Raw genomic sequence first — 12843 nt, 5'->3', positions numbered from 1 at the left:
AACAACAGATCACCTGAGTAATACCTGTTCAGTAGCAGACAACTAGTTGAGCCCTGTTTCTACTTCTCATCCCATTTAGCACACAAGCCTCTGTGGTACATCCACTGAGCACAGATTTGTACTCACCATTTGTTCCAGCAGACTCTGTTTGCTCTCTGGGTGGTTCTTGGAGCGGTGAAGCCACCTCTGACTGCTGCTCACCCGGTTCCTTAGATGCTGTAACAGCTCCCAGCTGCAGTGGCTCCTCTGGTGAGGCATCATCCTTCAAATTGTCTTCACTAACATCAGGTACTGGTAAACTTGCATTTAAAGCCTGTGTGGTCAAATATTGATTGAAGGATGGTAGTAGGGAAAGATAAAGAGAGAAGGAAAGAAAAAGAAAATATCAGTATTAGCCAGATTCCCCCTCAACCCTCACAGAATATTCTTCTTTCATTTTCAGTTTGAATACATACATGCAAGCAATTTTAACTTTAATTTAGTGAAAGTACTTCTGTGACAAAAAAATCCCAAAATACATAATCTGGGACTATTTATCTTTCTGCTCTCCCACATGAAATACATGAAGAAGCAGGTCTTACAGACAATGGCCTATAATCTTGTGTAGAAATTGGTTTCTTCCATGAAGGAAAACTCCAGGATAAGGTGAATATAGCTGATGGAAAGAAATTCTTCATTCAAAGTGTCTGGCATAACTGCTCTGATATATGAATGAATCCTCTCTACAATACAGCCTTTGGTATTGCTCCTCTATTGATGTGCTTATCTTATCATCATCAACAATACAACTACAAAGAAACTGAACTATTCAGGACAGAAAGCAGAAGACATATGGATTTCCCATGAGGAAATGCAGTGAAACTGAGATTAAAACTAGAATTTGTGCACCTCTGTTATTAGGCAGAAACTACTCTTACAGGAGGAAAGAGCTTTACAATTCTGAGATTCAGCCCTATAGCATTTGAAATATTTTTTCTAGATTTGCTAATATATGCAAAAAGAAGAATATGTTTTTCAGCTTCCACACTTGACTTATTTTAATTATTTTCAGATTTTGAATTGGCTTGCCCTATAAGAAGAAATATACTTTCACAAGGATATTTTTATTTTAAAAGCATGGAATGTGTTGTGGTCATAAGATACTTAATTACCCTTAATTTATTGATTACCCTTTAATGAACTAGCTCTCCAACTGATTCTATTACCTTCCAACAGAAACCATTTCAACTAATTAACCATTATTCCTGAAACGAAGGTTTGAAGTTCCCCTGGTGGAACAACAAACTTTAATTATGTATCATTGTCTGATGATTTGTCTGTACTCCCAAAATACTGCCACTGAAGCCCCGTTAATTAATCAGAGGTACCACAGATACATTACACTGAAATATGGGCTCTAACAACCACATGCCTGAGGCACCAAACTGGGATCAGGAAGATGCCACATTCCTGATGATTATCTTCCAGCCTCCCCTACATAAACCTTCTGAATGGGGGAATCTATTTATTTATTTTTACTAGTAATTAGCCTGCTGCAACAGAATTTCAAATCAACAGACATATCAACAAAATGCCAGGAAAGGGCTTTACTCCTAATCATCAGATTCTTTTCACGTGCTGGGTGAGATCTGGGAGAAGCGCTGTACCCCACTTCCACAGGCAATGAAGCGTGTGCATTCAGGTTCCAAATTTTCAGTTCAGAAGCCCTTAATTAAGCCAAATCGTTTCCACCCGGCGTTGTTGCACTTCTCAAAGCTGCCTTTCACAGCCACATAATCCACCTCATGAAAAAGGACCCCATTCTGCTCCACTGCCAATACCACAGATGGAATAATTTGGCTTTAGAGTTTTCACATACTGAGACCAGATATTAAATAGAAGAAATACAGAATGGCTCAACACTCAGATTACATTCCCACTTCTCACATCATGCTTCCCACAAATCTAAAACACAGGAACTCAGGAGGGATGAAGACACCACACTACCAAACAAAGGCACGTAAACCCTGTGAAGCTCCTCTGCAGTTCCACACAGCATTAGCTGAATGGGAGTAACTGATTAAAGACAAGCAAGAAAATCAAGACATAGAAAACAACAACCTAATTCAGAAAGGGCTTTAAGATTCTTCAGTACAAATTTGGTAGAGGACCGTTATTATTTTTTAATAATAATAACTTTTAATTATTCATTCTTGAAAGACAACTGCTTGAAAGACAACTGCTAGTCCCGCAAACACAAGAACCTTGACTTGACTGGCTCTTAGGAAACTTAGGCTATCTGAAGAAAAAGCCATGGATGACTATTTCAAGATGACACTCTCAGAATTACCACCAACAATTCTTTCAAGTCACAAGAAAGGCGACAGCACTGAATATCTTAGCATTCCTCACATTATTCAAAGATTGCTTGTCTTTCTTTCCAAACCTTCCCTGGGCAGCACATCATTTTAAAGCCAGTCCCATGTATAGACACATGTACAGAGTCAACCATTTGCCTGATAAGCACCAGTGGACTCTGCAAAGAACCAGAGTACAAAGGTACTTGGCATGTCAACGCAGTACAGCTTGTCTCGTTTTTAAATTGCACACAGACCGTTATGATAAAATATTAACAATGGTAGTACTTACCCCAGCTCTGAATTTATTCTATAGTTTTGGTGCATTCAGAAAAACAGTGACTTTATATAATCCTAAAGATTTGTGATTTCAGACCAAAATTCAGAAGTCACTGGCTCTAGCAGATAATCTTTTGGATCTGTTAAATCTACAATACCTTCCAGTATGAAAACCAAAATTAAATATAAAACATCACTAAGTGTAAGACTATAAGCAGTTTTTACAACCAGACAGTTTAATTATAATCCCTGTTCACTCTGTACATAAGTTCAGTTTTGGAAACAGGATCCATCTGTCACAACTGAGTAAAAAATGTAAATACATGGAAAACCTCAACATTTTCAAATCTGACCAGACCTGCAATATAACCCTACCTTTTTACCCCAGTCTCTTGGGGAAGAGTTTGATGTGATTCTTGCCCTTGGGAAGGCAAACTTAGATTTTCAAATCAAGTGTTCTGCTTTAAATAATCGAATAATCAAAACTAATAAAACAATAGTATTTTTTCCAAATTAAAACACGTGCAAAGGAGAAGAAACCTTTGGGGAGTTTGTAAAGTGAAAGAAAACATAACACCATCATTATATTAAATAAAGAAAAAAAAAAGTGTTTTAAAAAGAGTTGCTCAGGCTCTTTTTGAGGGTCAGTGCAGTCTGTCCCACTGCATTAGTCCTCAAAAGAAACTAATTTCAGTTTTCCTTCACATTAACTGCTTCATTTCTCTGAAGGGATCTAAACTGCAGTTTAGTCCAATTATATCTAATTTGCTGAGCAGTGCTCTTAATTCCATTGAGAATAGTTGTAAAGCTTAGACAAATACAACATCAGAGTTTAAAGAGATGGGTGAAAACAAAACTTAAAAAGACAAAAATTAACAGTATTAGGAATCTCTCTGCTTATCTTTATGCATTTATCTACAAGTAATGAGACATTACATTTGGCAGGTTTACCAACATTTGTTTTTTTTTGTGGCACACATTCATTACACTCCTTTGATTATTAATTTATGGATGTGTTGTCTCATGAACATGGGAGAAACCAAGGGGAACTGGTTATCCAGTTCACTGATCTTTCAGCTTCTTCATTCCCAAAACAAAGGGCCATTAGCAAAGCAGCACTCCAGTTTCTGTCACACCATTACTGTACATCCAGATATTTTTTTCGTATTTGCCTCACATTCACCACAAAGATGGAAGCAAAGGGCAGACGCCCAGCTAATGAGACTAAAATGCACAGGGCTTGCTGCCCATGTCACTCTAACCAAGAGCACCTTCTGCTCCATCTTGCATCCAGCAGCGGGTCCAACTGTTAGACCGCATTAAACACACACAAAATTGAAAATGGATAAATTAACACAACAAATTGCATGAGATATGGATGAACTGCAGGTCCCTGATCTCACTGTACATTAGTGGATGCTTCCTTCAGGCACTGTTCCGCAGGGGTTCACAGCACCCAGCCTCTTCCCCCATCAGCAATCACCATCATTCCCAACATTCCTTGTACCAGACCAAATCATTCCAGAGATTCCTCACACCAGGCCCAAACGTACCAGAGTTAATTTTGCTTCATTCTGTTAATCCTGCTACAGTGATTCTACATTAGATTACTAAAATAGCTAGATCCAGCTGTCTGAACAACTGAGCAAACTAACATAATGGTCTCTAATATTTTTCCTGTAGTTTGATTTTGAAACTCTGGGAAAGACTGCTGCTGTGCTCAGGGAGTCTGCTTTTAGTACATGCTGCTCCATCAAAAAGATCTTCAGACACCAACACTTGGGAAAAGAAAAAAATTGGATCATTCCAACTCTTTGTTCACAGCAGTTTGTCTTGTTTTGCATTAGCTAAACATTAGAGGTTTGTGGCATACTGCAAGTTCCAGGTGAAGAAAACACAAGCCCCTTCCTCTGTAAGGCACATAACAGCATACTGAATTTGATTACCGTATTTCTGCCTCCTGCATAAAGCCAAGAAGTTTCTCTCCACCTTTCATCTCCTTATCTATCCTAATCTCTCCCAATTCTCAGTCTCACTTCACTGTGGCACCTCCTTATGGATGACTACCCTCAAAATCCAAATGGATAAAACAAAACACTCAAAACATCAAAACACCCATAAGTTTCTACACCCAATTCATCCCCATGATCTCTTTTTGCAACCTGTGAAAGAAGCACTACCTTCAATCTGTTATTCTGAAGCCTGATACAAACAGAGCTCTTTCCCAGGTCTCATACCTTTCAGCTCTTTCAGACACCACCTTATGGAAGCATTTCACAGGTACAGCTTATCCAGGCTCTAAGGACCAGTCAGAACAAGGGTTGAGCACGAAGCACGTTCCTCTCCTCTCAGCAACCACACCCAGGCTTGCATTTCCAACCTGGAGGACTTTCAAAGTCCCGAAGCTCCTCTTTGCATCTCCTTAGCCTCTACCACATCAAACACAAGCTAATTGCCTCGGCTTCCAAAGTGGCCAGCCACTCCCTCTACCACCTCCCTCTTATCTCCTATATGATTAGAGGGCTATTTCATGCTTTTGGTGCTGCTATGACACCAATTTCCACTGTGCATTTTTTCAATTACACATTTTTATTCTTTCACCCCAGACGCTCCACAGGCATGGTCAGCCCTCCAAACTTACCACTGAATTGTACCAGACTCTTGTCCCCAGTTGGAAAAGAAGTATCTAATAGGAATCAGATCCTGCTGAACTAGAGGAACTCCGCAGCCTCAGACCAAGTATCTCAAACTGGGGTTCCCAGAGACACAGTCTAGGGACTTTCCTTGAATAAGCTTAGTTTCACCACTGCTAACATAGTATTTTCAGGCTGACTCAGCTCCCTCACCAGAACACAGTTGTTTAAACAGCAGATGTAAGTCTGCCCCAGTTGTTATTTGTCAGGCACTCAGACAATAAGACACTGACATCTCAGCTGGTAACTCCTTTAGAGGAGGCAGTTCCAACTATTTACTGTCTAGCACACTTGCTCTTATTACAACACAGGTAGCATAATCAAGTTACTACTCAGAAATGGAAGCACCCTGAAAACAGCTTGAATGACTCGCTGTTCAAGTGGGGGCCCTTGCATGCCAGCAAGCCAGGAATCTACCACACCACATTTTCAAGCCATCAATCAAGCCATCAATAAAATATTATCTCTGACAAACCTAGATTTTGATGCAAGAATAGCTTATTAGCATGCCTGTATTGTTCCAGATTCTCTCTCTGGAAGTTTTCCTACACTGTTTCAGGTAGCTGTTCCAACAGAGCTTCCCTCCTTCCACAGGGCCACAGAAAGAAACCTGTATTAAAGCTGCCGCCTTGAACTTCCAAATAAAATAAAAGTGGCACGTGCGTGATTGTCACTGTTAGCTGCAATGTTGGTAGGAAGACACTGCTATCCCAGTGTTGCCCACATGGCTTGAAGTCACCTTCTGTCCCATGGGAGGGCACCACACTGGCATTTTTTTCGATCTCTTCGATGCTTTGCATCAAAATTAGAAGTTGGATGGAGAGCCACATCACTGCTACGAACAGAGAAGGTGCTCACAAAATAGAGACGCCTAAACCAATCCAGCCACATGCCATCACCAACAGAAGCGTCACCCAGCTTCTTGTCCAACTCCAGCCACAAGATCCTGCCTGCTCCCCTGTACCTGCAGCTTCTGCTGAGTCCCAGAATCTCAGAAAATCAGCAGAGAATGACCTTGCCAAAGAACTGGAACAGTTTTCCAGGGGCTTAGCTCCTTGAACAAGCTCGCACAGTGTCAGATGCATTAAAGGAGAAGCTGCAGGTGCTCTGGGGAGGAAGCAGGAGCATATGAACCACCTCACTGGACATCTCCATGGCTTTTGTCAGCTCAAGACATCAAAGGTTTGTCTGGCCTTCTTCAAGACCAAAAGGATCTTGTTCCCATTTCTGACACTATTGAAATCTAGTAAATCCTTCTCAGGCCAAGCTTCAGGCCTCTGTGCTGCTCAGAACAGTCTGCCCCTGAGGTTTCAATGAGTTTTCACCAGCTCACTGCTACCAACAGGAGAAGTTTCTTCATTTCCCCTCCTGCCCTGCTGGAAGTGCTTGTCTTACCTCTACAATGTAGAAGTCAAATGAACTCACAAACAGATCAGGAAAATGGTCCAGCAAGAATAAATTTCTGTTTCCTGAAGGGTTAGTGAATTTGACCTGCTTATAAAAAGGCAAGGTTAGAACATAACACAGCCAAGTGAGACTGCATCGCATCATCTGAAGCAAAACAAGGAAGAACAGGGGAGGAAGAAAAGGAGGGGGGAAAGAGCATTGCTGCTAAAACAGCAAGGAGGTAACTCCATCACAAAAATCAACCTTCTGTAGAACCATACCCTGCCCCTTGGTTTCAATAGGACCTCAGGTGTTAATTCATTGATCTGAATTGATTCATTTATTCAGTTCAGGCAGCTGAATGGATTAGTACCATCAGGATGTCTCACACTTCCCTGCAGAGATGGCTTCCCACAGTGGGGTGGCTATGCAAGATAAGAAGCAGCTCCTCCACTGCCAGAATTTAAGTTTTGTCTGCTACAGACAAATCTGTAAATCCACCACTTGATCCACTTGAAATCTACCAATTTCAAGTCCTAGTACTGTAGCAGGCTAAAAACTCTGGAGTTGCTTTGTGTGTAATACACCAGGAACTTTTGAGAAGATTGGGTCAACAGCTGAGGTACTCGCTACATGAGCCCACATTTAACCTGCTGTGTTCACAAGCCAGTGCCCAAAGGCTCCTAAATATCCCTTGCTCTGTAGAAAAGTGCTATCCAGGGTCCTTGGGCTGTAGAAGTGAGCAACACCAAAATATACAGCCTCCCTTTTGGTAACCAGGACATCCAAGGACTGGTACCTGGCCAAAGAGTCACATGTGAATAACAAAACTGCTTAATAAACTATACATTTTTTCCTTTCTAGAAGAAAAGGCGAAGAGGTTTTCATCTTGTAAAAAATGCAACTATGTCATGAAAGAAATTTAATTAAATATTTCAAGGATTTCACATCACAAAAGAAAGCACAACTTCTGAGATTTTATACCCTGTATAAGACTAGTTGTTTAAACAGTTTATTTGTTCATTGCCTTGCCAAGGCGCACTCAAGTTGGATTCCACTGAAATCAGTTTCCGAAAATTTTTCTTCTAAAAGGGTTATAATAAGCATTTTAATTTAGAAAATGCAAGAAGGAAGACCACCCTCCAAAAGATTCCCAATCTTCCACAAACAAATTAACTATCTTACAGATTTCTCTAGGGGCACTGCAAGACCTGGTAATTTTCAAATTCAAAGAGCTGGAAGGAATAATGATGAAAAACTGTCACAAATCTGCATGAAGTTACTTTAGTAAGACAGACTAAATGAGACACAAAAAAAGTATGACTAAACTTTATTAAAACCTATTTTTCTTTTTATGCAATGTAATGGAAGGCAAAACCAGCTGTTTTAGAACAGCAGTAATAAAACTTCTTATAGCAGTAAAATGGTAATAGAACTTCCCCAATTTTAAACAGCTCCACTTGAATAATCAGGCAAAAAATCTACTAAAGACATTTTTCCTGAAGCTCAAAAGACATAAACCATAGTATTAATAATAATCTGTACTTGAGAACAGTATTAATGTGATTCTCTTTTTTAGAGGGTCTTAGTTCCCATAACTGGATAAACATGGCTATGAATATTACATCTCTTCTTCAAAGTCAAATTATCTTAAATTTTTAACAACCACAACAGTCAAATGCTTGCCCAATATAAATTCCCTCTTTTCTAAACATCAGCATCTGAATTCTAAAATCGCCCAACAAAACTGCTAAATATTTTGTTAACCAACACCAATCCCCAATGCTTATTTAGTTAAAAAAAAAAAAAAACTCAGTTAATTTAAAGTTCATTCGCAATGTGGTTTTCAAATCTGTCAAAACACGCACAAGGAGGTCTAATGGCAGCCAGGAACTATGGGAAATTCAACTTGAAAGTTAAATCTGAACCACAAGGTCAAAGAAACAAAGTCATAACCGGTTCTCAAGCTCTAATACACCCACGCACCAGTCACAGAAACTTCGGAGTCTCCCTGCTCTGAGCACCCAAACTCTGAAGAGCCCAAAGAAGGAGATCTCGGCAGAACCTGGTATTATTATATTATTACTCCCCTCACAAACTCCCTAATGCCACACTATGTAAACACACAGATGCACATAACCTCTCTTTCAGTCCCAAAATCCCCTAAACGCGCCTATTCCAGAGGGATAAATGGGTTCATTCATACTCTATTTTTAAACACCAGACATGTTTTAAAAGAATTTCTTTCAATTCTTCAACGTCTTTATTTTAAATCACACACACCTAGGGCTCCTTCGCTCCCCACGGGCTGGGAGTTCGGGAGTCCCTCCCCCATTGCCCCCGATGCGGTACGACAGCGGGCCGCACCAAAGGCACGGCTCCAGCCCTCGCCGCCGACACCGCCGCCCCTTCCCCGCGGCGGCGGGCGGGGGGCGGCGGCTCAGGTGAGCCGGAGCCCCGGGGTGCGGGACGGGGCGGCAACGGGGGCACAGCACGGCTGGCGCCCAGCCGAAGGCACGGCCGAGCCGCGCCCCGACGCGCCTCCCACCTGCTCCCTCGGGAGGGGAGAGGATGGAGCGGGGGGGCTGCGGAGAGCCGCGGGAGCCGCGGCGATCCGGCCGCAGGACCGCAGTCAGGAGGCTCCTTGGCGCAGACCTCGCCGCGCGTGGGTGCGGCTCCTCTCGCCCCGGCCGCACACAAAAGCGGCGGCGCCCCCGCGGCCGCCCTCGCCCCCCGCCCCGCCGCTGCTGCCGCCGGCGGGAGTTTTATGACTGCGGCGCCGGCCGTGGCGCAGCCCCGGCCCCGCCGCGCCCCGGCTCCGTGCCCGGCCCGGGAGGTGCCCAGCGCTGCGGCAGGTGGCCGCAGCCGCGGCGGGAAACTTTCCCCGGCCCGGGGGCGCGGCGGGAGCCGCCGCCTCGCGTACCCCCCCCTCACCTCCCCGCCGCCCCTGCCTTACCTTGGCGGGCTCCGCTGGTGGCTGGGGCTCCGCGGCGTCTTCTGCCGGCAGCGGCTCTGGGGGAGTGCTGGGGGGTTCGGCGGCGGCCCCGGCCCCGTCCTGCGGGGCGGCCGGCTCGGCGGAGCTGCCGGCGCCCATGGCGCTGCCCCGCGGCCGTGCGGAGCCGCGGGCGGGGGCTGGCGGTGGGCGGCGGCGGCGGCGGCACAGCCGGGAATGAAGGAGCCCGGCTCTCCGCAAACTCCTTTAGGGCGCGAGAGGGGGGAAATTCAAAAAAAAACCAAAAAAAGGAGGGGGGGGGCTGGGGAGGGAAAAAAAAAAGCGCGAGCAAGAGCAGCAAGGAAAATCACCTCCTCCCCTGGTCCCCCCGCCCGCCTGCCTCTTGCTCCATCACATGAGCAGATCCCCGGACACGCCTTGCAGCATCAAACCGGGCTGATAAGGAGCGGCCAAGGGGGGCAGCGCCCTACCCGCCACCGCTGCCGCCTCTCCCCGCCCCTCCCGGGCACCTTCGGGGCGGGGGCGCCGCCCGGCCCCCGGCCCTCCGCGCCGGCAGCGCGGCGCTGACTCAGCGCTTCGGCCCCCTCGCCGTTCTCCCGGGACCGACCGGGACCGACCGGGACCAGCGCCCACCCGCCGGCACCCTCACGGACTCCGGCCCGGCCGCGCTGCCCCTCGCCCCCCGCGGGCCTCCTGCCGCCTCCTGCCCCGGGCGCTTTGCTCCGCGGCCAGCAGCCCTCAGCGCTGCGTCCGGACCTCAGCCATGCTGGGCCTGCCTGAGGGATGTCCAGGTTTCAGATGATGCAGAAATGTAAGGTCCCATGTCTTAGGCAACTTTGAGGAAACAAAAAAACAAAACAAAACAAAAAAAAATCAAGCTGCCTTTTTGGTTTTTGGACTTCTTTTTGTTTGTGGGTGGTTTTTTTTGTTTGTTTGGTTGGTTGGTTTTTATTGTCACACAGGATAGGTTCCCAGTTATTAATTCATGCCAGATCCTGGCACAAGCAAGCAAAGCCAAGAACAGGGTAGTTTCTCTCCTAGCCCAAAATACACAAAGCATCTTTCCCATGCCGCAAAAGCAGGACCACATGTATGTAGACATACTCTTACCTGGTACTTTCAAAGGTATCAGCAGTGAATTAGTGCACAAAATGAATTAAGCTAACCACACTGTGCCAAACTGATAGCAAACAGATCCATTAACTGTTCTTCACCGTTAAGTATAAATTTTTTTTCAAAACATATGCATGTACCTGTCCTATACAGAGTTCATTATTAAAATTAAGACTGGTCTGAAGAATTCATAGTACAGACACAATTTCTTTTTTAACATTTAAACCAGTCCTTACCCACCAAAACACTGTTTCATTCAGGAAAAAAAAAAAAAAAAACCATTCTGAAAAAATTCCATTCTACAGAGAGCCTAATATTCACATGCTGGTCAGTTTTTTCCCTTAAAAAATCAACACACATCAAGTCAATGACTGAAAAAGCATGTTCATCATCTTCCTTAGGTAACGCAAGAACCTGCTGGAATTGTTTGTGTTCAGCAGAACAAAACTGGTGTTGAGGATCACAAAGTTGGGATAAATATCTCCTGCTTACTGATTGGTCTTCCTCATTTTGAGAAGAGAGAAAGGAGATACAGGTCTGAGCTTTGCCTGAGCCCCTGTAGCAGAACTTACCCATAGCCACCCAGTACTTCTGGATCACCCACCAGCCAGCACTCACAACAGGGAGCAAGGAGCCTGTTCCCAGCCTTTCCTGGCTGTCATCCTTTGATGTCCATGTCTCTGGTGGAGAAAGAGCCAGCACCACCTCCATTCCCCACCAAATTTGCCTTTCTCCCTGCCTTCAGCTGCTCCTTTGCAGGTGCACCTGAGAATGGAGGCCAGCCCAACTGCTGCAGAGCTATCTTGGGTTCCCCTTCAGCTGTGGACCCTGGGCATAGACACGGAGGATTTTTGGGCTTTGGAGAGGGGAGGGCTGGCTGTGGGGCTCAGTGGCACACAGAGAAATTGGGGACGGCGTGTGCCACGGGGAGATCAGGGTTTTGCCAGGGAGTTTCTCAAGAAGGGAAATGTGGCATAATTCAAGATCTGTGCCACATCATTTCTCTTTTCACTGCTCATTGACCACAAAATGCTTTCTCTGCAAGGAGCTAGAGTGCTGCCTCCTTCTGTCCATATAAATTTGCTCTTTAGTCCTTTTGCTTGTGCCCGGCAGCACCAGCTCTGTGCCCAACAGTCTCAGAGCAAAGATGCTGCAAGCACTGCAGCTGAGAGAGACACCCCTCAATGCCCATTCACTGGCCATTTTCTGAATGCAAATTACTTTCTTTTGGCTGAAAGTCTTTGGCTACATCTATTCAGTGAAATAAAGTGTGCTGGGGATGGCTTTCAGGTAATAAGGAGCAGCACAGGATGGTTTGTGTGTACACTCGTAACTTCTCCCCACTTTGAACCATCACATTTCTGCAAACTTGCGATGCAGACAGCCATGAGCTGTTGTCTATCCCTGTATAATCCCTGATATGGGCACAGATTCTGTCTCATTTCCTCTTGCACTTATGTATCTGCTTTTGTTTTCTTTCCTGGAGTACATCTAGCATAGGAACTTCTAAGAGAGATATCCAACATCTCCAATCTTGTCCAGTGGGTGGTCGGTTCCCAGTTTGCCATTCTTGATGGTCTACACCCTGTCTGTACAGAAGGAATCACAATGAGTGACAAATCTGACTCTGGCCTTTGTCACCCTGTGTTTCCCTGTCTTCTGCCTCTGTGCTGGGATGGCTGTTGCCCAGACCTCTACCCTGAAAGCTGCAACTGCCTCCTGCTGTATTGAAGTGTTGTTCAGGAGCTATGTCTGTTTCTATTGACAGCCTTTCCCATGAAGTGCAGTCACATAAGCTTCCTCTGGTCCTTTTGCAAAGTCACCAGGTGCTGGCACAGAGGCGAGAATATTCAAGCTATTGCCAAAAGTATGCATGCAGACTTTTTAGGATGAATCCAAAGAATCAAGAAAGATAATAATTAACGCTCTACTGGCATGTTATCTAGTGAAACATCTTTGAGGAAACTCTTAGTAGGCTAAGCACAGACCTTCCAAATGGCAGGACAATCTTGCAGCATTGCAGCTAGCACATGATTGTTTTAAAACTCCCCTGAAACCTGGATAACTTTCATAATGATATTTA

General features: G+C 44.9%; 1 protein-coding gene across 1 annotated transcript in view; it reads right to left on the bottom strand.

The window, feature by feature from the left end:
* The window catches only part of AKAP12 (A-kinase anchoring protein 12), a 30569-nt gene extending 20384 nt beyond the window's left edge, over nt 1-10185 (bottom strand). The window contains exons 1-2 of the mRNA XM_030268013.4: nt 9651-10185; nt 127-313 (exon numbers count right to left, since the gene is read on the bottom strand). Of these exons, the coding sequence (XP_030123873.4) occupies nt 127-313; nt 9651-9788 (325 nt within the window). The 5' untranslated portion in view covers nt 9789-10185. The remainder of the gene's footprint in view (nt 1-126; nt 314-9650) is intronic.
* Nucleotides 10186-12843: the final 2658 nt, after the last annotated feature.

This window comes from Taeniopygia guttata, chromosome 3 (genome assembly GCF_048771995.1).
Source record: "Taeniopygia guttata chromosome 3, bTaeGut7.mat, whole genome shotgun sequence".
Lineage (NCBI taxonomy): Eukaryota > Metazoa > Chordata > Aves > Passeriformes > Estrildidae > Taeniopygia > Taeniopygia guttata.
This window is presented reverse-complemented; position numbering and strand designations above follow the sequence as displayed.